The sequence below is a fragment of the Salvelinus namaycush genome, chromosome 19, assembly GCF_016432855.1.
Source record: "Salvelinus namaycush isolate Seneca chromosome 19, SaNama_1.0, whole genome shotgun sequence".
In the NCBI taxonomy this organism is placed as follows: Eukaryota; Metazoa; Chordata; class Actinopteri; order Salmoniformes; family Salmonidae; genus Salvelinus; species Salvelinus namaycush.
In genome coordinates, this window is record NC_052325.1 from 30,295,619 (window position 1) to 30,321,920 (window position 26,302).

General features: G+C 43.1%; 1 protein-coding gene across 1 annotated transcript; it reads left to right on the forward strand.

The window, feature by feature from the left end:
- Positions 1 to 24,295: 24,295 nt before the first annotated feature.
- On the forward strand, positions 24,296 to 25,567 carry LOC120063799 (POU domain, class 3, transcription factor 3-A-like). Its single transcript, XM_039014103.1, has one exon. The coding sequence runs from the start codon at positions 24,296 to 24,298 to the stop codon at positions 25,565 to 25,567; it is 1,272 nt and encodes a 423-aa protein (XP_038870031.1).
- Positions 25,568 to 26,302: the final 735 nt, after the last annotated feature.

Consider the following 26,302-nt stretch of genomic DNA (forward strand, 5'->3'; position numbering starts at 1 on the left):
TGAAGCGTGAAAAAATTGTCTGACCTTGGTTGCAACACTCACTACCGAGTTCCAAACTGCCTCTGGAAGCAACGTCAGCACAATAACTTTTCGTCAGGAGCTTCATAAAATGGGTTTCCATAGGCGAACAGCTGCACACAAGCCTAAGATCACCATGCGTAATGCCAAACGTCGGCTGGAGTAATATAAAGCATGCCGCCATTGGACTCTGGAACAGTGGACCTGCGATTTGTATTCTCTGGAGTGATGCATTGATCTTCACCATCTGGCAGTCCGACAGACAAATCTGGGTTTGGCGATTGCCAGGAGAACTCTACCTGCCCGAATGCATAGTGCCAACTGTAAAGTTGGGTGGAGAAGGAATAACAGTCTGGGGCTGGTTTTCATGGTTCGGGCTAGGCCCCTTAGTTCCTGTGAAGAGAAATCTTAACGCTACAGCATACAATGACATTCTAGACGATCCTGTGCTTCCAAATTTGTGGCAACAGTTTGGGAAAGGCCCTTTCCTGTTTCAGCATGGCAATGCCCCCGTGCACAAAGCAAGGTCCATACAGAAATGGTTTGTTGAGATCGGTGTGGAAGAACTTGACTGGCCTGCACAGAGCCCTGACCTCAACCCCATCGAACACCTTTGGGATGAATTGGAACGCCGACTGCGAGCCAGGCCTAATCGCCCAACATCAGTGCCCGACCTCACTAACACTCTTGTGGCTAAATGGAAGCAAGTCCCTGCAGTAATGTTCCAACATCTAGTGGAAGGCCTTCCCAGAAGAGTGGAGACTGTTATAGCAACAAAACGGGGACCAACTCCGTATTAATGCCCATGATTTTGGAACGAGATGTCCACTTACTTTTGGTCAGGTGGTGAAGTTTGATAAATCAAATGTATCAAAGGGAAGTTGTCTATTCTCATGTTCATTCGACGTTACTTCTGGGCAGCTTTAAAAATGTGATGTCTTCTGTGCCCATGTGAATGTACCCTACGATGTAACTGCAATGATGAGATAGATTTTTTTCTTCTTTGTTTTTATGTTTTATTATCTCACTGCCGTACTGTGTTCAACCGTGTTCGCTCTTTCCTAGCCATCTTATCTCAAGAGGACCACAATGGAAATAAGTCCCAGACTTTATTTTGTGATATCCTCCATGATTTTTCTCATGTGCATGTATGGCTTTTTCAAGTGTTATGTGTGCTTGTTTTTAAAAATGGTTGAATTAATGAACTAAACTAAACTAAACAGTAGCCAAACCGTAAATTGCCAAGGAAAATGCATTTAGGCCTACCTTTACCTGTAAATTAAGTCCATTTATCCATCCTTCAGGGTGAACCTATTGGAAAATAGTTTGAGGTGCAGTATAGTGTCCATTTGTCAGGTTGTTTTTGCTAGCTAGCTGGCTTTGTTCAGTTCAAGGGATGTGAGCGCCAAATTATGTAGACATGCCCAAATGTGAATGCGCAAAATATGAAATTGGCTCAATGCAATGAATGAAGCTATGCAAAGCAGCGAGGCCTATGCTGATCCTGTCCATCAACAGTGACTGAAGTTAGGAACGGCCACACGCATCAACAATTTCAATGAATTTCAATGGGTGGAAAGGAAGGCATGCATACCCTGGCGGTTTTGATGCAGTTTTAGCAAATCTTTTGATTTTGAGCATAAAAACACCAGAATCATTGAGATTCTTTTTTTATTACAATAGTTTTTTTGTTTTTTTATGTATATGTTATAAAAAAAATGTGGGCTTTCATAACACCTTTTTCTATTAGATTATCACAGGGTAAGCACTGCATACCCTGCCTACCCTGTCTGCATGTCACACTTGAACAGTGGGTGACACGGGACCTTGTGTAATGGAAGATATAATTCATTATGAGAGCAAGCTAATTCCTGCGATTTGTATTCAACTATCAAGGCTGTGTCAACATTACTGCTGCACTGCTGCAGTGTAAACCAATCTCAAACAGGATCCTATATCCTTGGACAAAGGTTGGTGGCTGATGGTAAGTGCGTGCGTGCGAGCGTTCATGTGTGTGTGTGTGCCGGCTTGTACATATGTGCTTCCAAACATATGCAATTTTTCGTATGTCCCTTTCTTAATGTGTGAGTAGTATTGAGCTAAAGTAGAGTATCAGGTGGGTTGTTGTAGCAGCATGTGGGCACTTTAGCTCTCCCCCTTTGAGGACCTCCCCTCGTTAGTGTGTGTGTGTGTGTGTGTGTGTGTGTGTGTGTGTGTGTGTGTGTGTGTGTGTGTGTGTGTGTGTGTGTGTGTGTGTGTGTGTGTGTGTGTGCGTGTGCGTGTGCATGTGAGTACGCGCGCGCGTGTGTGTACGTCCATGCATGCGAGTCACCCGTGTGTGTGTGTACGTCCATGCGAGTCACCCGTGTGTGTGTGTGAGCACAAGTCGAACAGTTGCACCTGGTTTGTGAGTGAATTAATCATGATGATTAATTGGCCTTCAAGTTAAATCTCCACAGAGTGATGTCAGGCTGGCAGGCGTCATGGCTGTAATTGACAGCACTTTAAGGAGAAGCAGATTGATTTACACAAGACTCTAATGAATCCCCCTCTCTACTGGTGGAAGAGGGGGGAAGGTAAACAAATCTCTCTCTCTCACACTCTCTCTCTCTCTCTCTCTCCTTCCTCTCCTTTGTGTTGTCTGTATGCATAATTAACTATCCTCTTTTTCTTCTTTCCTCATTGCCGATCCTTAATGATTACACGTCATGAGGGTGAGAAGAAAAAGGAAAGGTGGACATGGAAGAGGGTTTGGCCATTTCCCCTTTCTTTTCTTCAACCCCCCCTCTCAGGCTCTCCTCTCTCCATCTTTCCCTTTCCCCATCCTCTGTTATGTCTGTCCCTACAAATAATGAGGGTCAACTGTGCATGCACTTCCTGGTTCAGATTGCAGATGCGGTTTTCAATGGTTATAGCGGAGCAACCAATGTAGCATCAATTTCCTGTTCAGGTAAACCAATTGAAACAGAGGAGACACACTTCCTTGAGGAGCAAAGCGGGCTAACAAATCCAATAACTGTGGCCTAACCAGGAAAAACTCCATTCTCTATAGCCCATACGAGCCCGAGTTTATCCTGGTCAGGTTAGGTGGTCTGGAACGACTCAGGGCCCTAACCATGATGGTGTGAATCCACAAAAGCAAAAAGCAAATATGAGATACAAAACAGCCGTAAAAAAAAGTTTGTTATTTTTCCGATGGCAATTTTTATGATTTCATATAGCGAAATGATTATGTTGTAGTTAACCCCTGAAATCATTGAGACTGGGGCCTTGTACTGTAAAGGAGGTCATGGCTGGTCAAAGACAGAAGTTCCTCTGATAGTTGTGTGGGTTTGATGTTCAATGCTACAATCTCCTCACCTCTCCTCTCCCCCCGGCCCGAGCCCCTCTGATCTGCGCTGGCGCTCATTAAAAAACCCTCTCCACCTTCACATTAGCATCAGAGTCATGGTCAGCTGGCTTTGTGTTACAAAGGGGGAAAACAATATCAATAACAACAACAACAAACAACAACTACAGTGTAGCCTTTAGTCCAGGGAGGAAATGAGAAAAGGGGGAGGAGGGGAGGTGTCTTTGATAGTGCAGATCAAAGAGGAGAAGTAAAGTAGACCGTTGTGTGTTTTCATCCCGTCCCTCGGCCTCCCAAGGTCCTCTCTGATCCAGCCTGCCTGGTTGAGTGCAGTTAACAGTATGGGGAGGCCAGCCTGCCTGGTTGAGTGCAGTTAACAGTATGAGGAGGCTAGCCTGCCTGGTTGAGTGCAGTTAACAGTATGGGGAGGCCAGCCTGCCTGGTTGAGTGCAGTTAACAGTATGGGGAGGCCAGCCTGCCTGGTTGAGTGCAGTTAACAGTATGGGGAGGCCAGCCTTCCTGGCATTGTGGAGCTAGCAGTATGAGGAGGCCAGCCTGCCTGGTTGAGTGCAGTTAACAGTATGAAGAGGCCAGCCTTCCTGGCAGTGTGGAGTTAGCAGTATGAGGAGGCCAGCCTTCCTGGGTGTGTAGTTAACAGTATGGGGAGGCCAGCCTTCCTGGCAGTGTGGAGTTAGCAGTATGAGGAGGCCAGCCTTCCTGGGTGTGTAGTTAACAGTATGAGGAGGCCAGCCTTCCTGGCTGTGTGGAGCTAGCAGTATGAGGAGGCCAGCCTTCCTGGGTGTGTAGTTAGCAGTATGGGGAGGCCAGCCTGCCTGGCTGTGTGGAGCTAGCAGTATGAGGAGGCTAGCCTGCCTGGCTGTGTGGAGCTAGCAGTATGAGGAGGCTAGCCTGCCTGGCTGTGTGGAGTTAGCAGTATGGGGAGGCCAGCCTGCCTGGCTGTGAGGAGTTAGCAGTATGAGGAGGCCTGGCTGTGTGGAGTAAGCAGTATGAGGAGGCCTGGCTGTGTGGAGTTAGCAGTATGAGGAGGCCAGTCTGCCTGCCTGGCTGTGTGGAGTTAGCAGTATGGGGAGGTCAGCCTGCCTGACTGTGTGGAGCTAGCAGTATGCAGAGGCCAGTCTGCCTGCCTGTGCTGGGTAGGTTTATTTGCAATCATTGAGTAGGTCAGGTCTATTGGATCTGTAGACCTGGTTCAGAGGGGTTAAACAGGACAGGAGGGCAATTGTTTTCTGAGGTTAGAAGATGCTGCTTGGATCATGTTGTATCGCTCTGATGATGCTGTGATGTCATAAATATGTGGCCTTCTAAAATTCTGCTGCTGGAGTTTATGATCTAAACTCATCTCAGTGTGTGTGTGTGTGTGTGTGTGTGTGTGTGTGTGTGTGTGTGTGTGTGTGTGTGTGTGTGTGTGTGTGTGTGTGTGTGTGTGTGTGTGTGTGTGTGTGTGTGTGTGTGTGTGTGTGTGTGTGTGTGTGTGCGTGCATGTGTGTGTGTGTGTGTGTGTGCAAAGCTACCAGTATTTGCTAATGCCAGTGCCACAACCCATTGCTTTGTTTATTAGTTCTATAATGTGATATGATTTAATGTATCTAACAATGGGCCTGTTTGTCTCTCCCTAGCCAATCAGCCCCACTCTAAAGTCTGCACACACGCCTACCTCTTCCCCTTTCCTGTGTCTCAACAGACTCACAACGCCACCGCATATGACTCCGCAATCAGTAAGTGCTTTTCTCTCTCTCTCTGTGTGCAAAGCTACCAGTAATTTACCAAAGTCACTGGAATCTTCAATCATTTTGGTAATTAATAGAAAATATATGGTATTTTTTTAAATTCATATATAGTATTTTTTTTTATATATCTGTGTCCATATTGTCTAGTTTCTAATAGATAGGTTCAAGAGACAATTGCCTAATTAATGAAAAAGGCATTTAATCAACAATGGCATTATTTTCAATTAACTCTGCCACTCTTCTAAATATTGACTTTTTTCACATCTGATACTAGTTTGAAACTGAAGCATTGACAACAAATACATATAAATAAAAGTGTGTAAAATAATATAATTTCTTATTTTTTTGTACCCCTTTTTCTCCCCAATTGGTAGTTACAGTCTTGTCCCATCGCTGCAACTCCCGTTAGGACTCGGGAGACAACCCAGCCGCACTGTTTCTTGACACAATGCCCGCCTTAACCTGGAAGTCAGCCACACCAATGTGTCAGAGGAAACACCGTACACCTGGCAACCGTGTCAGCGCGCATTGCTCCCGGTCCACCACAGGAGTCGCTAGAGCGCAATGGGACAAGGACATCCCTGCCGGCCAAACCCTCCCCTAACTCGGACGACACTGGGCCAATTGTGCGCCGCCCCATGGGTCTCCCGGTTGCGGCTGGCTGCAGCAGAGCCTGGACTCAAACCAGGATCTCTAGTGGCACAGCTAGCACTGTGGTGCAGTGCCTTAGACCACTGCGCTACTCGGGAGGCCCCCTAAATATACAATTTATTGCTGAAACCCTCATATTAAACACCAATGGTATTCACTAATTTAATGGTTTATATTTAGGATCATGTTTTGTAGCTTTGTCATTCCATTTTTTTAATCATCTTATTTAATTATTTCATATATTTTACTTTCAGTATGATAAGGCCAGACAGAGGGCCAGAGATAATTACAGACACCTGTGATAATCTGAAGTACCCAAAAGGGCCACTAGATGTATTGTGATAGATTACATAAAATCCTTGAAAGATACCAACATTCTGGTAGCTTACTGGGAAACTTAAAAAGTTTACACTCATCCACCCTCTCTTCGCAACCCTGTGTGTTTATGTGTGCGTGTGCGTGCATGCGTGTGCGTGCGCGTGTGTAACTGAGGCTGATGAAATGGAATTGTTGCATGATTGCAGTAAAAGAGTGGAAGAGTGCATCACAAGTAAAGGATACCCCATGTGGAACAAAAGCACAAAGCAATGGCTTGAATAGCACCCATCAGCTCCTTCACTCTGAATGTGACTGCTGTGTCGAAGCAGGTCATCCCACTCAGCCAGGACAGTGTGTGTATGTGTGTATGTGGGCGTGCTTGTGCGTGCATATGTGTGTGTGTGCGTGACACTACAGTTGAGGGAGCCCAGCTGTGTATCAAAGCGGGCGGTACCACTCAGAGCTCCAGCAGGAAGAGATATTCAGGTTGAGTGGGACATATCACTTTAATTGGTTTAGCGGGGGTCCCATTGAAGTTGTGGAGAGCAGTGTGTCTGAAATGGGAGGGGACAATAGCACTTGGCTCACTCACTGAGCTCACCATTCTCTGGTGGAATGAGGCACCTCTGAATGGTTTCTCTCAGTGTAACTGCTCCTTCAAGTCACTCCTCTATCCCTTCTATGATCTCCTCTTATGGGAAAAATAATAATGATGGGATAATCTTGGCAGTCATCTGTCACATGCAGATACTGTCCATGAGGCAATGACAAAAAAAGAGAGGGTTAGAAAGGGAAAAAGGAAAAGTGCTTTGGATGGAGGGAGAGATGGCTTGTTTTGCAGTGGATTCCGTTAAATCTTCATCTCCCTCACCCTTTCCGAGCTATCTTGTCTGTGATGCTAAGAAATCAAAAGGCCCCACAGAAATATTTCACTAAATGAAAGTCACAAATTAAGCCAGATAAACATAGGCCTAAAAAATATATTATGTGAATTGCTTACTGTGGGCATAAACTTGATTGCCATGCCCAAGAGCACAGTTTTGATAGTTCTGAGTCAGCAAAACAGTAGTAACAACGTGTTGTTTGTTTCAACCCAATGTAAATATCTCCAGATTTTTCCAGAGACCCTAGAAACTCCATTAGCTGTAGTTGTTAATTATTAGTGTTTGTTGTATTTTAATTTGGGGAGATGTTGATCTTTAGTTTATGATTACAAAAGTAACATTTGTCAAAATGAGAATATTGAATGATTTGTCGGGTCTCCTGTGGGCAAGTAATGAATTGCAGCATATCATAAGTATCTCTAACAACAGTTGGATATCAGGAGAAACAGTAAAAAAAAAAATAATACTGCTGGTATGAGCAGTTGCAGTTATTCTTCATTTGATACATGTTCCTAATCCTAGTGAACCCACCAGGGAAAGCTCCTTAACTACAGAGGGCCTCTATAATCTCCCTGTCAGAGTCTGTTTGACCAGTTTGGTCCTCAGGGACACCAGGTTGTTTGAGTTGGCCAGCCTCGGGGCTTGGGTACAGGGGGACGGTTGTCCATACTTCCAGCCTGGAGAACCGGAGGTATTTCCTGACCCATTTTTCCCTGGTCGTTTTTCAGTCTTATTTTCTAGAGGCTGGATGGCAGTGATTTGTGTTTTGTGGCAGAGAGAGTGAGAGTTGGGGCAGGGAAAAGGAGGGAAGGAGAGACAGAGATATAAGAGATTATATATATATATATATATATATATATATATATATATATATATACAGTTGAAGTCGGAAGTTTACATACACTTAGGTTGGAGTCATTAAAACTTGTTTTTCAACTCCTCCACAAATTTCTTGTCAACAAACTATAGTTTTGGCAAGACGGTTAGGACATCTACTTTGTGCATGACACATGTAATTTTTCCAACAATTGTTTACAGACAGACTATTTCACATATAATTCATTGTATCACAATTCAAGTAGGTCAGAAGTTTACATACACTAAGTTGCCAATGCCTTTAAACAGTCTGGAAAATTCCCAAAAACTATGTCATGGCTTTAGAAGCTTCTGATAGGCTAATTGACATCATTTGAGTCAATTGGAGGTGTACCCGTGGATGTATTTCAAGGCCTACTTTCAAACTCAGTGCCTCTTTGCTTGACATCATGAGAAAATCTAAAGAAATCAGCCAAGACCTCAGAGAAAAAATTGCAGACCTCCACAAGTCTGGTTCATCCTTGGGAGCAATTTCCAAACACCTGAATGGACCACATTCATCTGTACAAACAATAGTTCGCAAGTATAAACACCATGGGACCACACAGCCGTTATACCGCTCAGGAAGGAGACGTATTCTGTCTCCTAGAGATGAACTTTGGTGCTTTGGTACTTTGGTGCGGAAAGTGCAAATCAATCCCAGAACAACAGCAAAGGACCTTGTGAAGATGCTGGAGGAAACAAAAGTATCTATATCCACAGTAAAACGAGTCCGATATCGACATAACCTGAAAGGCCGCTCAGCAAGGGAGAAGCCACTGCTCCAAAACCACCATAAAAAAGCCAGACTACGGTTTGCAACTGCACATGGGGACAAAGATTGTACTTTTTGGAGAAATGTCCTCTGGTCTGATGAAACAAAAATAGAACTGTTTGGCCATAATGACCATCGTTATGTTTGGAGGAAAAAGGGGGAGGCTTGCAAGCCTAAGAACACCATCCAAACCGTGAATCACAGGGATGGCAGCATCATGTTGTGGGGGTGCTTTGCTACAGGAGGGACTGGTGCGCTTCACAAAATAGATGGCATCATGAGGGAGGAAAATGATGTGGATATATTGAAGCAACATCTCAAGACATCAGTCAGGAAGTTAAAGCTTGGTCGCAAATGGGTCTTCCAAATGGACAATGACCTCAAGCAAACTTCCAAAGTTGTGGTAAAATGGCTTAAGGACAACAAAGTCAAGGTTTTGGAGTGGCCATCACAAAGCCCTGACCTCAATCCTATAGAAAATTTGTGGGCAGAACTGAAAAAGCGTGTGCGAGCAAGGAGGCCTACAAACCTGACTCAGTTACACCAGCTCTGTCAGGAGGAATAGGCCAAAATTCACCCAACTTATTGTGGGAAGCTTGTGGAAGGCTACCCAAAACATTTGACCCAAGTTAAACAATTTAAAGGCAATGCTACCAAATACTAAGTGAGTGTATGTAAACTTCTGACCCACTGGGAATGTGATGAAAGCTGTAAAATATTAAATAAATCATTCTCTCTACTATTATTTTGACATTTCACATTCTTAAAATAAAGTGGTGATCCTAACTGACCTAAGACAGGGAGTTTTTACTAGGTTTAAATGTCAGGAATTGTGAAAAACGGAGTTTATATTTATTTGGCAAAGGTGTATTTAAACTTCTGACTTCAACTGTATATACAGTACCAGTCAAATGTTTGTACACACCTACTCATTCAAGGGTTTTTCTATATTTTTACAATTTTCTATATTGTAGAATAATAGTCAAGACATCAAAACTATGAATAACACATATGAAATCATGTAGTAAGCAAAAAAGTGTTCAACAAATCAAAATATATTTTATATTTGAGATTCTTCAAAGTAGCCACCCTTTGCCTTGATGACAGCTTTGCACACTCTTGGCATTCTCTCAACCAGCTTCACCTGGAATGCTTTTCCAACAGTCTTGAAGAAGTTCCCACATATGCTGAGCACTTGTTGGCTACTTTTCCTTCACTCTGCGGTCCAACTCATCCCAAACCATCTCAATTGGGTTGAGGTCGGGTGATTGTGGAGGCCAGGTCATCTGATGCAGCACTCCATCCCTCTCCTTCTTGGTGAAATAGCCCTTACATAGCCTGGAGGTGTGTTGGGTCATTGTCCTGTTGAAAACAAATGATAGTCCCACTAAACGCAAACCAGATGGTATGGCGTATCACAGCAGAATGCTATGGTAGCCATGCTGGTTAAATGTGCCTTGAATTCTAAATAAATCACTGACAGTGTCACCAGCAAAGCCCCCCCACACATCATGCCACCTCCTCCATGCTTCACGGTGGGAACCACACATGCTGAGATCATCCGTTTACCTACTCCGAGTCTCACAAAGACACAGTGGTTAGAACCAAAAATCTAATTTGGTCATCAGACCAAAGGACAGATTTCCACCGGTCTAATGTCCATTTCTCGTGTTTCTTGGCCCAAGCAAGTCTCTTCTTATTATTGGTGTCCTTCGTAGTGGTTTCTTTGCCGAAATTCGACCATGAAGGCCTGATTCTCGTAGTCTCCTCTGAACAGCTGATGATGAGATGTGTCTGTTACTTGAACTTTGTGAAGCATTTATTTGGGCTGCAATTTCTGAAGCTGGTAACTCTAATGAACGTATCCTCTGCAGCAGAGGTAACTCTTGGTCTTCCTTTTCTGTGGCAGTCTTCATGAGAGCCAGTTTCATCATAGCGCTTGATGGTTTTTGCGACTGCACTTTCAAAGTTCATGAATTCTTCTGGATTGATTGACCTTTATGTTTTTGTTGTTTCTCTTTGCTTATTTGAGCTGTTCTTGGTCTTTTACCAAATGGGGCTATCTTCTGTATATCACACCTACCTTGTTACAACACAACAGATTGGCTCAAACGCTTTAAGGAAATACATTCCTCAAATTAACTTTTAACAAGGCACACCTGTTAATTGAAAAGCATTCCAGGTGACTACCTCATAATGCTGGTTGAGAGAATGCCAAGATTGTGCAAAGCTGTCATCAAGGCAAAAGGAGGCTACTTTGAAGAATCTCAAATGTAAAATATATTTGTTCAACACTTTTTTGGATACTACATGATTCCATATGTGTTATTTCATAGTTTTGATGTCTTCACTATTATTCTATAATGTAGAAAATAGTAAAATGAAATAAAAGTGTGTCCAAACTTTTGACTGTTATTGTATATATACATATGAGAGAGAGTGTACTTTTAAAAAATGGTTAATTTCACTTTTGTTTATTATCTATTTCATTTTCTTTGGCAATGTAAACATATGTTTCCCATGCCAATAAAGCCTCTTAAATTGAATTTAATTGAGAGAGGGGGGAGGAGAAAAAATAATCTGATTTAGAGGGTAGAAGGAAACAAATCACTCTCTTTTCCCTTTTATTTGTGTCTGTTGCATTTCTTCTCCATATCCAGCACTGCACAAGACCTTCATCTTTTTATATAAACCAGAAGTCTAGTTCTCTTCCAATTTCCTCTACACTGCCTGAATATGAGTCTAACTGTTTACCTCATGTCTCAGTCCAGTTTAGTTGTTATTTTTGTCCTTTTGTGCTTGAAGGGCATTCTAGATCATGCATTATTTCCCTATAACACACGGTATATGTAACGGCTTTCTTCTGTGGACGAAGGAGAGGACCAAAGCGCAGCGTGGTTAGTGTTCATCATGTTTAATAAAGACGATAAACGTGAACACTACAAAATACAAAACAACAAATGTGAAAAACCGAAACAGTTCTGTCTGGTGCAGACACACGAAGACAGAAGACAACCACCCACCAAAACCCAACACAAAACAGGCTACCTAAATATGGTTCCCAATAAGAGACAATGACTAACACCTGCCTCTGATTGAGAACCATATCAGGCCAAACATAGAAACGGGAAAACTAGACACACAACATAGAATGCCCACTCAGCTCACGTCCTGACCAACACTAAAACAAAGAAAACACAAAAGAACTATGGTCAGAACGTGACAGTATATTTGCATTGTAAAATTCAATGGCTATAGTTCATTCTTACATGTTCTATGTTTGAGCTGCCTTTGAAAGCAAACGTAAAATTGAAAACATTACTGGCATTGTTGAATTCGATTTTCATAAGAGCAAGCAAGGACTGATGGTTTGGTTAGCTAAACTAGTAAACTAGCCAATCTGTTTGTTTGGTTACCAAGGCAACTACTGTCGCTATCTAGTAAACTTGCAAACTACCTCAGTGGATGTTGAACATATTTCTACCTGCAAATGAACACATTTCTAGCAGTAAATGTGTTAAATTATAGCCATGGTATAAAAGGGATAACCAACTTGGGGCTCTATGCATTCTCTGGAAAAAAATGCAACTCTGTGGAAGGTTAGTTCCACTACGCTAGCACTTCGTGTAACCAGTGGAGGCTCCTGAGAGGAGGAAGGGGAGGACCATCCTTCTCAGTGAATTTACTAAAAATAAAAATGGTAAAACATTTAAAAAGTTATCCTTTTTAGATAAAACTATACTAAATATAATCATGTCACTAAATAATTGATTAAAACAGACTATTTTGCAAAGAAGGTCTACAGTAGCCTCAACAGCACTCTGTAGGGTAGCACCATGGTGTAGCCGGAGGACAGCTAGCTTCCGGGCCTCCTCTGAGTACATTGACTTCAATACAAAGCCTAGGAGGCTCATGGTTCTCACCCCCTAAGACTTACACAGTAATTATGACAACTTTCGGAGGATGTCCTCCAAGCTTTCAGAGCTTTTGTAGCATGAACTGACATGTTGTCCACCCAATCAAAGGATCAGAGAATGAATCTAGTACTGAAAGCATCAGCTACAGCTAGCTAGCACTGCTGTGCATAACATGTGGTGAGTAGTTGACTCAAAGAGAAAGACAATAATTGAACAGGTTTGAACAAATTCATTTCATACAAAATTAAGATGAAGCAAGAGAGAAATATATATATTTTTCACTTTCAGTTTCACTTACTTAGCTAGCAAATGCAGCTAGCTAGTTTAGCCTACTGAAACACCCTGCTCAAACAGAGGGATGCTATATTAGCTAGCTGGCTATGACTATCCAACACAACACTGGAACTCTTCCAAGTCTAGGTAAGCTTTTGGTTTTATTAATTTATTGCCACTGGGGCTTGCCGGTGTAACTGCTTACTGGCTTTACACTGTAACGTTACTGCATGATTGTAGCCGGTTTTCTAACGCATTCGTTTTATTAGCTATGCTGACTATGATGTTACTTTAGCTAATATGGTGACAATGATTTAGGCTGTGTGTAGCGGGTTGGCTTGGAAAGTTTTTTTTGCCTGGTGACATACAGCTGATGTATTGTGAATTGAAGTCCACAAGCAAAGGGAAGAGGTGAGAGGAGGAGATCGCATAAATGTGAGAAGGAAGACAACGTGGCTGTATGTTTACGCATGATCAGGTGTGTATTCATTTAGCCGATTCTGTTGAAAAAGGTTTCTTAAACGGAAACAAATGGAACAAAACGGGGATAAACATACTTGAATTTGTCCAATAGAAACTCTTGTTTGCAACTGTTGGACTAATGATTACATCCTATATCAGCTAGATGCAGGCAAGAGTGTGCAAAGCGGTATTGAATGTCACTATCTGTCCATGTGTCACTGTCTGTCACCTCAAATATGTCTCTCGACCTATGTGGACCTACGTTGTAAACTTTCATACATATCATGAGGTTGCTACAACCTAGCCTGGGTATAGGGAAAATGTGAGTATCATGTAGTAGCCTAAACCTATCGCTGTTACATTGAACGAGGTGAATGGAATATGAATGAAAGTCATCCAATATGCTGTAATAGCAATAAGGCCATGCTCATGAAAAAAAATGCACTCCCTGATCTTAAACGGCACTGACCGCCACTGTGGGGAACGCACCTTTAACGGAGGACTCACTCCAATTCGCACACTGCCCCAACAGATCCACAGATGACACAATCTCAATCAAACTCCACACTGCCCTTTCCCACCTAGACAAAAGTAAAACCTATGTGAGAATGCTGTTCGTTGACTACAGCTTAGCGTTCAACACCATAGCGCCCACAAAGCTCATCACTAAGTGAAAGACACTGGGACTAAACACCTCCATCTGCAACTGGATCCTTGACTTCCTGACGGGCCGCCCCCAGGTGGTAAGGGTAGGCAGCAACACATCTGACAAAGCTGATCCTCAACACGGGGGCCCCTCAGGGGTGCGTGCTTTGTCCCCTCCTGTACTCCCTGTTCACCCACGACTGCGTGGCCAAGCACGACTCCAACACCATCATTAAGTTTGCTGACGATACAACAGTGGTAGGCCTGATCACCGACAATGATGAGACAGCCTATAGGGAGGAGGTCAGAGACCTGGCAGTGTGGTGCCAGGACAACAACATCTCCCTTAACGTTAGCAAGACAAAGGAGCTGATCGTGGACTACAGGAAAAGGAGGGCCGAACACGCCCTCATTCACATCGACAGGGCTGTAGTGGAGCGGGTTGAGTGTTTCAAGTTCCTTGGTGTCCACATCACCAACAAACTATCATGGTCCAAACACACCAAGACAGTCATGAAGAGGGCACGACAACATATTTTCCCACTCAAGAGACTGAAAAGATTTGGCATGGGTCCCCAGATCCTCAAAAAGTTATACAGCTGCACCACCGAGAGCATCCTGACCGGCTGCATCGCTTCCTGGTATGGTAACTGCTCAGTTTGGCTGGGTGGCCAGCTCTAAGAAGAGTATTGGTTGGGTCCAAACATTTTAAATTTATGAGTAAAAGAGGCCACTGTGTTCTTTGGGACCTTCAATGCTGCAGACATTTTTTGGTACCCTTTCCCTAATCTGTGCCTCGACACAATCCTGTCTCTGAGCTTTACGGACAATTCCTTCCTCCTCATGGCTTGGTTTTTGCTCTGACATGCACTGTCAACTGTGGGACCTTATATAGACAGGTGTGTGCCTTTCCAAATCATTTCCAATCAATTGAATTTACCACAGGTGGACTCCAATCAAGTTGTAGAATCATCTCGAGGATGATCAATGGAAACAGGATGCACCTGAGCTCAATTTCGAGTTTCATAGCAAAGGGTCTGAATACTTATGTGAATAAGGTATTTATGTTTTTATTTGTAATACATTTGCAAAAGTGTCTAAAAACCTGTTTTCGCTTTGTCATTATGGAGTATTGTGTGTAGATTGTTGAGGATTTAAAAAAAATGTAATACATTTTTAAATAAGGCTGTAACGTAACAAATGTGGAAAAAGTCAAGGGGTCTGAATACTTTCAGAAAGCACTGTATATACTAGGCGGTGTCAGAGGACGGCCCAATTTTTTTCCCCAAAGACTCCAGTCACCCAAGTCATATACTGTTCTCTCTGCTACTGCACTGCAAGCGGTACAGGAGCGCCAAGTCTAGGTCCAAAAGGCTCCTTAACAGATTCTACCCCCAAGCCATAAGACTGCTGAACAATTAATCAAATGGCCACCCGGACTATATACGTTGACCCCCCCCCCCCCCCCCCTTTGTTTTTACACTGCTGCTACTCGCTGTTTATTATCTATGCGTAGTCACTTTACCCCTACCTATATGTACAATTTATCTCGACTAACCTGTACCCTGCACATTGACTCGGTACCCCCTGCATATAGCCTCGTTATTGTTATTTTATAGTGTTACTTTTTATTTTATTTTTTACTTTAGTTTATTTAGTAAATATTTTCTTAACTCAATTTCTTGAGCTGCATTGTTGGTTAAGGGCTTGTAAGTAAGCATTTCACAGTAAGGTCTGTTGTATTCGGTGCATGTGACAAATAAAATTTGATTTTGATTTGATGCCATTCATTATTTTCTAGCTCCTCGATGATTATTCCTTACATAATCTGCCATCAGGTGTGACACGCACACACTATACAGTGAATGGTGTCTTTCTCTCGTCATACCTCAAAGCTCCCCTTACCCTTGTGAAAATCATGTGGTGAAATTAATGAATGTCATTTTCACACATTAGCCACCCCCATCCACACATAATGGACTACGCCACAACAACGTTTAACCAGTGCATCTGTCCATTTGGCCTGATCATTTGGGCCACAGCGGTGGGTGGCAATTGACTGTGTTCCAATCAGAGCTATAAATAGGATTCCCTCTTCTCCTGTCCTCCCTCGTTCCCTTGTTCCCTCCTTCCCTAATTAGTTCACATCAAAATGCTGTATTCCAAGGGCTTCCCAAATGTTCTTCTTTGAGGACCCACTTGAAGCTGTACAGATATTTTCTAGATGAACTATTGACAAGATAGAAGAGGTAGCCTATATACATCAATGATATTGACACATCCCAAACAACCAAGCTAGACTATGGCTTCACTTCCACTCCTTCTTCTCTGGATGTCTGTTGGGAGTTCTAGTACATTTTAATGAACATGCTCTATTTTCTCTTCTATTCACACTGGTGTTATAATCACTGTAGAGCTTCCCTTTTTCCTCTCTCTCTTGCTCTCTCTTACTCTTTCTTTCTCTCTTTCTCTCTCTCCCTTTCATCCTCTTCCACCATCTCTCCCTCCCTCTCTCTCTCTCTCGCTCTCTCTCCCTTTCTCTCTGTGACTCCCTCTGTCTGTGGTAGAAACACGCAGCAGGGGATTGTGGGTAGAAGGCATCTCCTACTGTGAGGGTTGTCTCTGGCTCAGGGATGAGATGAAGGTCGGACACACTCCCAATCAGAACAGGAGGAGGAGGAGGAAGAGTGATAGATTTCTATCTGTTTAAAAACAGAGCGAAACGTATCAATCTAGTTCTTTCACTTTGTCTTCCTCCTCCTCTTCCTCACTCCTCAAAGTGTTGTCAAACTATTTTGAGAGAGAGAGAGAGAGAGAGAGAGAGAGAGAGAGAGAGAGAGAGAGAGAGAGAGAGAGAGAGAGACTGACTGAATTACAGTGTTCATACATCTCTGATTGACACACACCTTTATTGACCCCATGACTTTGGACGTGTTCCACAGCTAAGGCGAGGTGATGCAACAACCAATGGTTGCGTGCCACATCATCGACTGTGTCATCGACTGACAGATTGCTATAACATACTCTATGGTGTGGTTAGCTGATACTTCAAATACTTATGAAAGCATTGTAAGATCTGGCAGGCATCAGCAACGCTTAAGCATAGGAACGCGCCTTTTGACTGCTCAGTGACATCACTATGACATCACTGTCTATGTGCACTAAAACTGTGTGTATGAATGAGCTAATTAACATTACACCACGAAGGGCAGCTGGGAAGGGCAGAAGAGCTCTGTGGGAAAGAGTGTCTTTTATTTTCCTCTTTCAACACACACACGCACACACACACACACACTCTCTAAAGCATGAAACACACCGAGAATCTCATCGCCGATAGGCTGCAGACAGTTTCTTATCACAGTAGGAGGCCCTTCCTTTTCTTGCTAGAACAAAAGCGGTACCTGCTGCGTGCCGACCAGGTGCCGACAAACCTACCAATTCTACTTGTAGAATCGCAATGCTCGTCAGTGGCCAACAACTTGACTTTGAGCAAATCAGAGAGCACAAACCCCCACGAGATGGAGCCAATGTAGGCAGTGTCCTTAGCTAGCTATGTTTATATGCTAACATTAGCCAGCTAGCTAAACATTTGGCTGTGGGCTGGCACTGCCGTGTGGGATTATGGAGAGTGAATTAAATTGTTTCTTCATCTTGCTAGGTAGTTATCTAGCTGTAGACATCTGGCTAGTATCAACAAGGACTTTCTACAAAATAGGAACATTAGCACAGATAGCAAGGAATCTAGACAATAAGTAATACGCATGGATATGCATTGCCAAACAACGCTACTGACATCTTCTGGTTTGGAGTATTTTAACAAGGCTGAGTGGCTGACGACTTCCAAGGTCTTTGCTATGTGAACACAAAAGAGATAGACTGCCGACACTCTGTTCAGAGGTGCTGAGTACTGTCAGCAGGCAAACATTTGACAATCCTACCGGCATGTCTGAGCTTTACAAGGGGACAAAGAGTAGGGGCCATCCCTGAATGGGGATAGGAATCCTGCAGCCTCTAAGGAATTACAATGGAGTAAAAATAAGATGAAAGTGGGTGTATGTGTGTGTAGTGAGAAAAGGTGTGGAGAGAGAGAGATAGAGAGAGAGCAGTAAGGTGAGCCTGAGTCTCTACTCCTGGGACTGAAAGACAAATGAAAGAAGTTCATGTACGTGTGGGAGAAAGAGAGAAGACAGCTCTCAGAGAGCGACTTGGAGAATGAGGAGCGAAAGAGAGAGCGCGCATGATGAGCATGGATACAGTAATCTCCTGTATCAGTCTCAGATGCTGTGTATGTGTGAATGATGGGGCAGAGAGAAGCAATAGTAACCCCTCATAGGGAGAGGGAGAGAGGTTCAACTGTGGTCAACCTGAGGGTCGAGGAGGGAGTGAAACAAGGGAAGTGAGTACCATTCATTGATACTGGAAGAGATGCCAACACATTGTCATATATGAACTAATGAACCAGTCAAGCTCTCCATGATGAATCAACCACTTGGGGTCTTGGGTCTGGGCCTCCAGGGGTCCCATCTGGTCTTGACGCCATCTCTTTTAGATACAGGAGAGAGCAGCAGAGGGAGGGAATAACCAAATGAGCCATAATAACTATGGAGGATGAATAACAACTAAATTCTCTCTCTTCCTTCCTTTTTCTTTCTCTCTCTCCTCCTGTCGGTAAGTCCTGTACCACTCCTTTGATAGAGAGATGTACAGAGAAAGGCAAACCATGTGTCTCTCAGAGCTGAAAACTCCAGGAACACGAAGCAGAGTGCTCCTCTTTTCTTCTCCTCTGCAGTTCTCAACCATTACGGGAAAAAAACTGGATTTCACATGTACAATTTTATTTCACATGTGAAATCATGTGGTTTGGGAACACTTCACATGTGATGATATTTCACCAGTTTTCACAGGTGATGCATGGCAAACAAAAACAAGCTGTTTGGATCTCCCAGAAAATCACAAAGTAGCGTTGTTTTCAATTTACATATTTGACACACACGATTACATTGTCTATGTTTTTTTTATAAAGTAATTATTATTCAACATGTCTTCACCTGGAATTTGTACTCACAACCTTTTGGTTCACAGTGTTCCTATCTTCCTGCTATGCCACCATGTCTGTGTCAATCACTGATTTCATCTGTATTCCTACACTTTGGACTTCAAAGTAGATCTCAGAGTTGTTAAAGGTACACTTAATAAAAATGATTATATTTATTATAGTGATTCAGGAGTGTCATTAAAACAGAGTAATATGCCCCACAAACATTAGACAACTATTCATAAAAAACTGAAATTGCTGAAATAAGTCAATTAAATCAATGATGAGAGAATAGTCAGATTAATTAATAAATAAGTGCAGATGGCACTGTTTTGCTAAATACCTATGTATTATAGGTTATGAATCTGTAGGGAAATTCTGAGAATGCTACACTTTTTGGTACAGCAGAAAGATCCGTGTTTCCCAAATCCAGAGGTTGTCAGTTCAAATCCCTAGGTGGGGTCATATTGAAAAGTCAGCACTAAGTGATCATGTCAAACGTATTCACATTGATCAAAGATGTTTACACTATTTTTGATGAACAGCTTATCACTTACCTTAAAACCCCCATACCATTTTATTACTTCCCTTACAAAAAACACATGTGAAATAGCTGTTTTCAAATGTGAAATAGCTGTTTTCATATGTGAAATAGCTGTTTTCATATGTTGAGCTGAAAACAAAAGTGACACATGTGAGGTCAGTTGTTCACATGTGAAACTGTATGTATTAAATTCAGTTCACATGTTAACACCACCTTTCACAAGTTAGGAGAATAACGTTTTCACCTCACGTGAATTACAGATTCACATGCGAAATTTGCAGTTTCACATGAAAAATGTTCACTTGTGAAAACCTAACTCTCACACTTGAATTGTATTTTCACATTTTTCGCGTGAAAATTGAATTTGCACTTTTACATTTGGAAATTGAATTTGCACTTTCACATGTAAATATCTAACTCTCACATGTGGAATTGCATCACATGAAAAACATTCACATGTGAAAATTGAATGAGCAGTTTTACATGTGAAAAACATTCAAATGTTGTCACGTGTAGTTTCATGGTATCACATGTTGAAATTTTGCATCCCCATGTCGTGACATTTATTTCACGTGATCACATGTGAAATTCATGTGTTTTTTTGTTAAGGGAACTGCCGCATTTGCATATCGCTAAAGTCTACCAAAGAAAATAGCCTTCAGCTACAGTAGCCCAACCGCTGTGCATATTGGAGACAGAAACAGAAGGAGAAGAACGGAGAGAGGGCTGGAGGGGGGAGGGAGGGGTGCAGACAGTGAAAGAGGGAAAGGAAGACAAACCATGGAAGACAGAACCTGGAAAGAGAGAGCGAGTCAAAGAGAAGGTTAGATGGAGCATGGGACCTGGGAAATTCCTGCTGCCCTCAAGGACTGGAGTGTATAGTGCACCTCTTCTCTGCAGCCCTCAGTACAGATGGGGAGCAGATAGACAGAGAGAGAAAAACTCATGAGAGAAGAGAGGGAGAGCGGGAGGGAGAGCCAAAGAGAGACATGAGGAGCCAGAGAGAGCAAATGAGAGAAGAAAGGGCTAAAATATGTGCATCACAAGAAGGTCTCCACCCAGCTTCCTCCATGAATATCAAACAGTCAACACTGGCCTGCTCCACACCACACCACGCCAACACAACACATGATAAACATTACTGATCCCAGAGAAACACATTATGTATAGTGCCAGTTTCTCCTGACTACACCACCTGACCTGTGAAAACCTTGGGCCCTATTATAGACTACAGGTCTTTTGGTCGGGAAAAACTCCTGGCCCTAAATATGTGTGATGAGAGGGGTGCAGGCTGTTATAGAGTGTGAGGTGGAGTTTGCATTGTGCTACTACTGTACATTGGGTAATCCTGAAAGGGAAGACCCAGATATCTAACTATGGTATTCATGTACTGGTGATTGCAGAGGTTTATATAATTTAACAAAGGTCATTAAACCAATATTATTCTGTTTTGTCAGTTGCCGTTAGACATGTTGCATACCGCACGTTAGGACAAGGCCTCTAGTGGAAATTACAGCATAAAATAAATTATCCCTGTGTTTATGAGGGCGGCTTATTAACGCATAAACTCAGATAAGCAAAAGCGCATGTAAACGAGGTGAGAGCAGTACATTATGCGTTCCATAAGTGCAATAAAATGTGTCTGTCTGGTCGTCGGTAATTAAGTTTAAAAAATGTAATGACAACCGCACTTTCTGGTTGCATTTCGCTTGGATGATTCAGGCCTTCGTCTTGGTGATGACGGGCATAAGTAGCAATGATAAACGTTTTCATGGGAGGGAGAAAAAAAATATGTCAACATTCTGAAATTGTCTTGATCCAGGAGGACACTGTACTACACACGTTGACGTAGGCCTATATCACCTGTAAATACACACACATACTATTATTGTATTATTGTGATATTGTTTTATGGGTTGAAATAGCCTACCCCTCTACATTTTCATTTACATTTCTTCCAGATCATGTTCATTAACTTGTTTAAAAAAAATGATTATTCTCATAATAATATAAAAAAGCATACGTGCTATGCCATTTGATTTGTAACGAAATACCGAATAGCCTACAACATACCAGCCTAGGTCTAGGCTATAAACTAGACTAAGTCCGGGGTTTGTAACATTGATGACTTTTATATTTTTGTTGTTATCCATGTATTGAATCCTTGTGTCGCCTGTGGGGCACTATGATGCTGCTGTGTCTCTCGCGGGTTAAAACTGAATGCGGGAGGGCAGCTCACCCAATTGATAGGGACTCGGAGAGACATACTTAACACCCCTACCCGGTTTCCATGGTGATCTGAATAGGAGAAAGGGGTACCGCGGTCGGTCATATTGTGCATTGGAATCCGTTTTGCCTACACTATAATTCCGACAATTGATCTTGGAATACAATTTGACAATAACTTAAATTAAAATGTTCTTAAAAAATAGCAATCTTCTTAGAAATTAGCAATTTCTCAAGTAATACTTTTGCTAGGACTGTCTGAGAGTGGTCTGAGTAGGGAGGGGGAAACTGAAAACTAGCTGTTATTGGCAGAGAGGTGTGGAATGCTCTTTGTTATTGGTCTATTAACTTAATTTACTGCCTGGTGATGTCACCAGACATGCCAAAACTCGATCCCACCAAAACAGGCTGACATTTCAGCTCTTACACTAAAATAACATTATCATAATTGTAACAATTTTACATTATTATCCCATAGTGTGGAAATATATATTTTTTAAACACAGGAAAATTTCGTTTTTGACTGCACTGGGACTTGAAGGCCTTGAGCGCACAACTCGAACTTTCACGCAAATTGGCATGCAGAGTATCCTTCGAGCCCATGTACACACAAATGTTTACTTTTTGCATTACTTTTCCCCAAAACTTATTTGAATCAAATCCAGGAGAAATCTTCCAGGAAAGAAAACATGAGTTTTGGCTGCAAATGTATTTGGCTGCACCTGGTTGTGTCTCCATGCAATGTCTCTTCTTTCAATTGAAAGAAAGCTCCGTGTGTTAAGAGTTCTAGTTTTTAAGACTGGGAAAATCTTGTGGTTATGAATATTAGGAGAAAGCTAATGATTTAGTTTACCGTCACTCGCACACACTCTGGAAACATTCTATTAAAATAACACTTCTCCCGAAGATAGAAAAAAAACTAACTGCATTGCCTCGTAGAAATGTAGTGCACCCGGTTCACGCCCAGTGGGTCTTGCTTCAGTATGAAAAGGAGAGAGCATTAAGATGCAAGTGGCGTACAGAACCCCTGAGTGTCTATCCAGAGCCGACCTGAGTATCATTGGCACAGGCCCCCGCCTCTACGCTATTTGACAGAGGAGGAAAAACACAGATATGTTGCGTTGTTCGGGCCTGACATCCCTGACTGGCGTTAGAAAGGCGAGAGTCAGTGTATCCCTTCAATCCCCAATGGACTGCTCAATTTGGCATTGTTTTCGTGGGGGTGCTTTCTCTCTCTCTACGCGGTTCAGCGAGATTGCTTGTTTCCACCTGGAAACCTCCTTCATCAAACCATCAATTCCACGTTAACCGTTTAGTGGACGCATGTTAGGCCATTTGATTATAAGCAAGTGAGATTATGGATATTGGGGTCTTATAGTCTATGATTGTTTTTGATTATGACAACGATAATTGTGTTATGATAAATTATAAAATACTATTATCATTAGGCCTATTAGGACTATTATTGGTTTTGTGGCTACTTATATTATTTAAAATGTAGGCTATTTTTTTTAAATCTAACTAGGCATGTCAGTTAAGAACAAATTCGTATTAATAATGACGGCCTACCCGGCCAAAACCTAACCAGGATGACGCTGGGCCAATTGTGCACCGCCCTATGGGACTCCCAATCACGGCCGGTTGTGATACAGACTGAGATGCAGTTCCTTAGACCGCTGTGCCACTGAGGAGCCATGTAATAGCCTACCAATTACAATGCCAATATGATCAATATCAGTCTGTTATTGTTATGATCATCTAATCAATGAATATGTTGTTTTTCTCAGAGAAGGGAACCTTACCTCGAGCACCCGACGCAGCGCACCGAGCTCTCGAGATGTGCCAATCCCTCTTTCTGTGTATCGTCCAATCAGCGGGAGTCTTGCTCTCCACTTCCGCTGGTAATTGGGGGAAGATGGGAACGGCGTGCGCACGCTTGGCACAGGGTAAACACTCGCGTGTCCACGCGCTTCCAGGGAGGAACGGATACAAGTGTCAGATGGAAGGCGAGAAAGAGTGAAGGAAGAAAATAGATACAAGCATTTACGTAGACAGTTGTATCATTCGGAATTGTGCAGCTTCAAATACTTCAGAAAAGCAGCAGAGGAGCCACAGGAGTGTTTAAAAAGTGACAATGAATGGTCCTTCTCCAACAAGCCTACTTCGACAGGGATCCTAGAGGAGAGCGTCAGTTTGTGGGAGATTACTAAATCTATACATCCAGTAGAACTTTACAGGACGCAAAAAACTTTTCTTTTTTTTATTCATATATTCCCACAAAAAAATCTCTAAGTAGAATGCGTAAAGATTCTTTATGCACCAATCTCCGACTTTTTACTGGTGGAACGTAAATACTATTTTATTCCATTAATTGATAAACAAAACATTAACTTTCATTTGCATTTTTGTGAATATTTTTGTTGGATTACTTTTGAATTATTTTTATCTCCATTTTATGGTATATAGTGTAACGCAACATTCACCACGTTTTCTCATAGTTTTGATTTATTATTGGATAAGAGCATTCTGTTTGAGAAGAGAAGCTGATCCAACGAGGGAAGAGGGCGATAACTCACAGGCTTTATGGTTTGGGGAATGGCAACAGCCACCTCCAGTCCATACCTGGCCAGCAATAGGATCCTATCCACCGGCTCCATCGTGCACTCAGACCGGGGGGTCGGTGGCATGCAGCGGGGCAGCACCGCAGTCACCTCGGTGTCTGGTGGATACAGAGGGGACCCCTCCGTGAAGATGATGCAGAGTGACTTTATGCAGGGTGCTATGGCAACGAGCAACGGGGGACACATGTTAAGCCATGCCCACCAGTGGATGACATCCCTGCCTCACGCCGCTGCGGCTGCAGCCGCAGTGGCAGCTGCCGAGGCCGGCTCTCCCTGGTCCTCCAGCCCCGTTGGGATGACGGGTAGCCCGCAGCCGCAGGATGTGAAGAGAAACTCCGGCAGGGAGGACATGCACTCAGGCTCCGCTCTACACCACAGGTCTCTGCATCTGGGCTCCCACCAGGCACAACACCCAGGAGCCTGGGGTGGCACCTCAGCCGCGCATATAGCCTCCCTTTCCGAAGGGCAGCAGCAGCAACAGTCGCTGATCTACTCCCAGCCCGGGGGATTCACGGTTAACGGAATGCTCAACTCACCGGGGAGCCTAATGCACCCGGGGATGGTGAGGGGGGACTCCCCTGATCTCGACCACGGCAGTCATCATCATCACCATCACCACCACCAGCATCCACATCACCAGCAGCACCACGCCGGGGTGAGCCACGACCCGCAGTCCGACGAGGACACGCCGACCTCGGACGACCTGGAGAACTTCGCCAAGCAGTTCAAACAGCGCCGGATCAAACTGGGCTTTACGCAAGCGGACGTGGGCTTGGCACTAGGCACCCTGTATGGTAACGTCTTCTCACAGACCACGATATGCAGGTTCGAGGCGCTGCAGCTGAGCTTCAAGAACATGTGCAAGCTGAAGCCGCTGCTCAACAAATGGCTGGAAGAGGCCGACTCGACCACCGGTAGCCCCACCAGCATCGATAAGATCGCGGCGCAGGGCAGGAAGAGGAAAAAGCGCACGTCCATCGAGGTGAGCGTCAAAGGAGCTTTGGAGAGCCACTTCCTCAAAAGCCCCAAACCCGCTGGCCAGGAGATCACCTCTCTGGCGGACAGTCTGCAGCTGGAGAAGGAGGTGGTCCGGGTCTGGTTCTGCAACCGCAGGCAGAAGGAAAAGAGGATGACGCCACCGGGGCTGCCACACAGCCCGGAGGACGAGTACTCTCAGGTCGGCAACATGAGCTCAGACACACCGTCACCCTCAATGGACTGCAAGCGAATGTTCAGCGATACGTGAGAAAATAACAAAACACAGGACAATAATATTTCTTTAGGCTGCAATAAGATACTGTCTAGGCCGAGAAAATACTAGCAATAGCAAGTGGGAATAATACCTTTTACATGATAAACAATGAAACAAGACACAAATCTTTCCTATCCACATTACTCCAACCTGACCAACCAACAGACCAACGGTGTGGTCTTTAGGAAAGGAGTAGCCTAACTTAAAACATATGCGACATTACACATGATCGAATGGCCCGCGCAATGAGAGGGTCAACTCTTCAAGTAATGTTTCTTCATGTAAATGTTTGGCGCATTAGGATTTAAGAAATAATCTTAATCAGTTTTCAGCCTGAAATATATTCCAATAAAATGTGTGTATGTACAGCATATTTACCTTTTATTTTATTTGAAACATGCCATGCTTCACCAAAAGGATTATGGCAGTTCTTTGGCCCCACGTAAAAAAACAATGATAAGCTTTAACCTCTACATGATTGCCCTTCTTTGTTTTGTGTGTAATATTTCACATTGTGTAATATTTCATATTTTAGAACAAAATAAATCAAACACACTTTTTTTGTCCCCTTTGCAGCACTTAATGCTATTGTAAATGTTCTCCTCTGCAGTTGTTGAAGATGCTTGTGGTTTTCACATGACATTCCCAAGCAGTCCTTTTATATGTTTTTTGTTTTGTTTTTACAAACAAGTTATAATGACAATATTTTTTAACAATTGGAATTGTCTT

Coding starts and splice junctions, on each gene's coding strand:
- LOC120063799 (XM_039014103.1), top strand. CDS start 24,296: ATGGCAACAGCCACCTCCAGTCCATACCTGGCCAGCAATAGGATCCTA.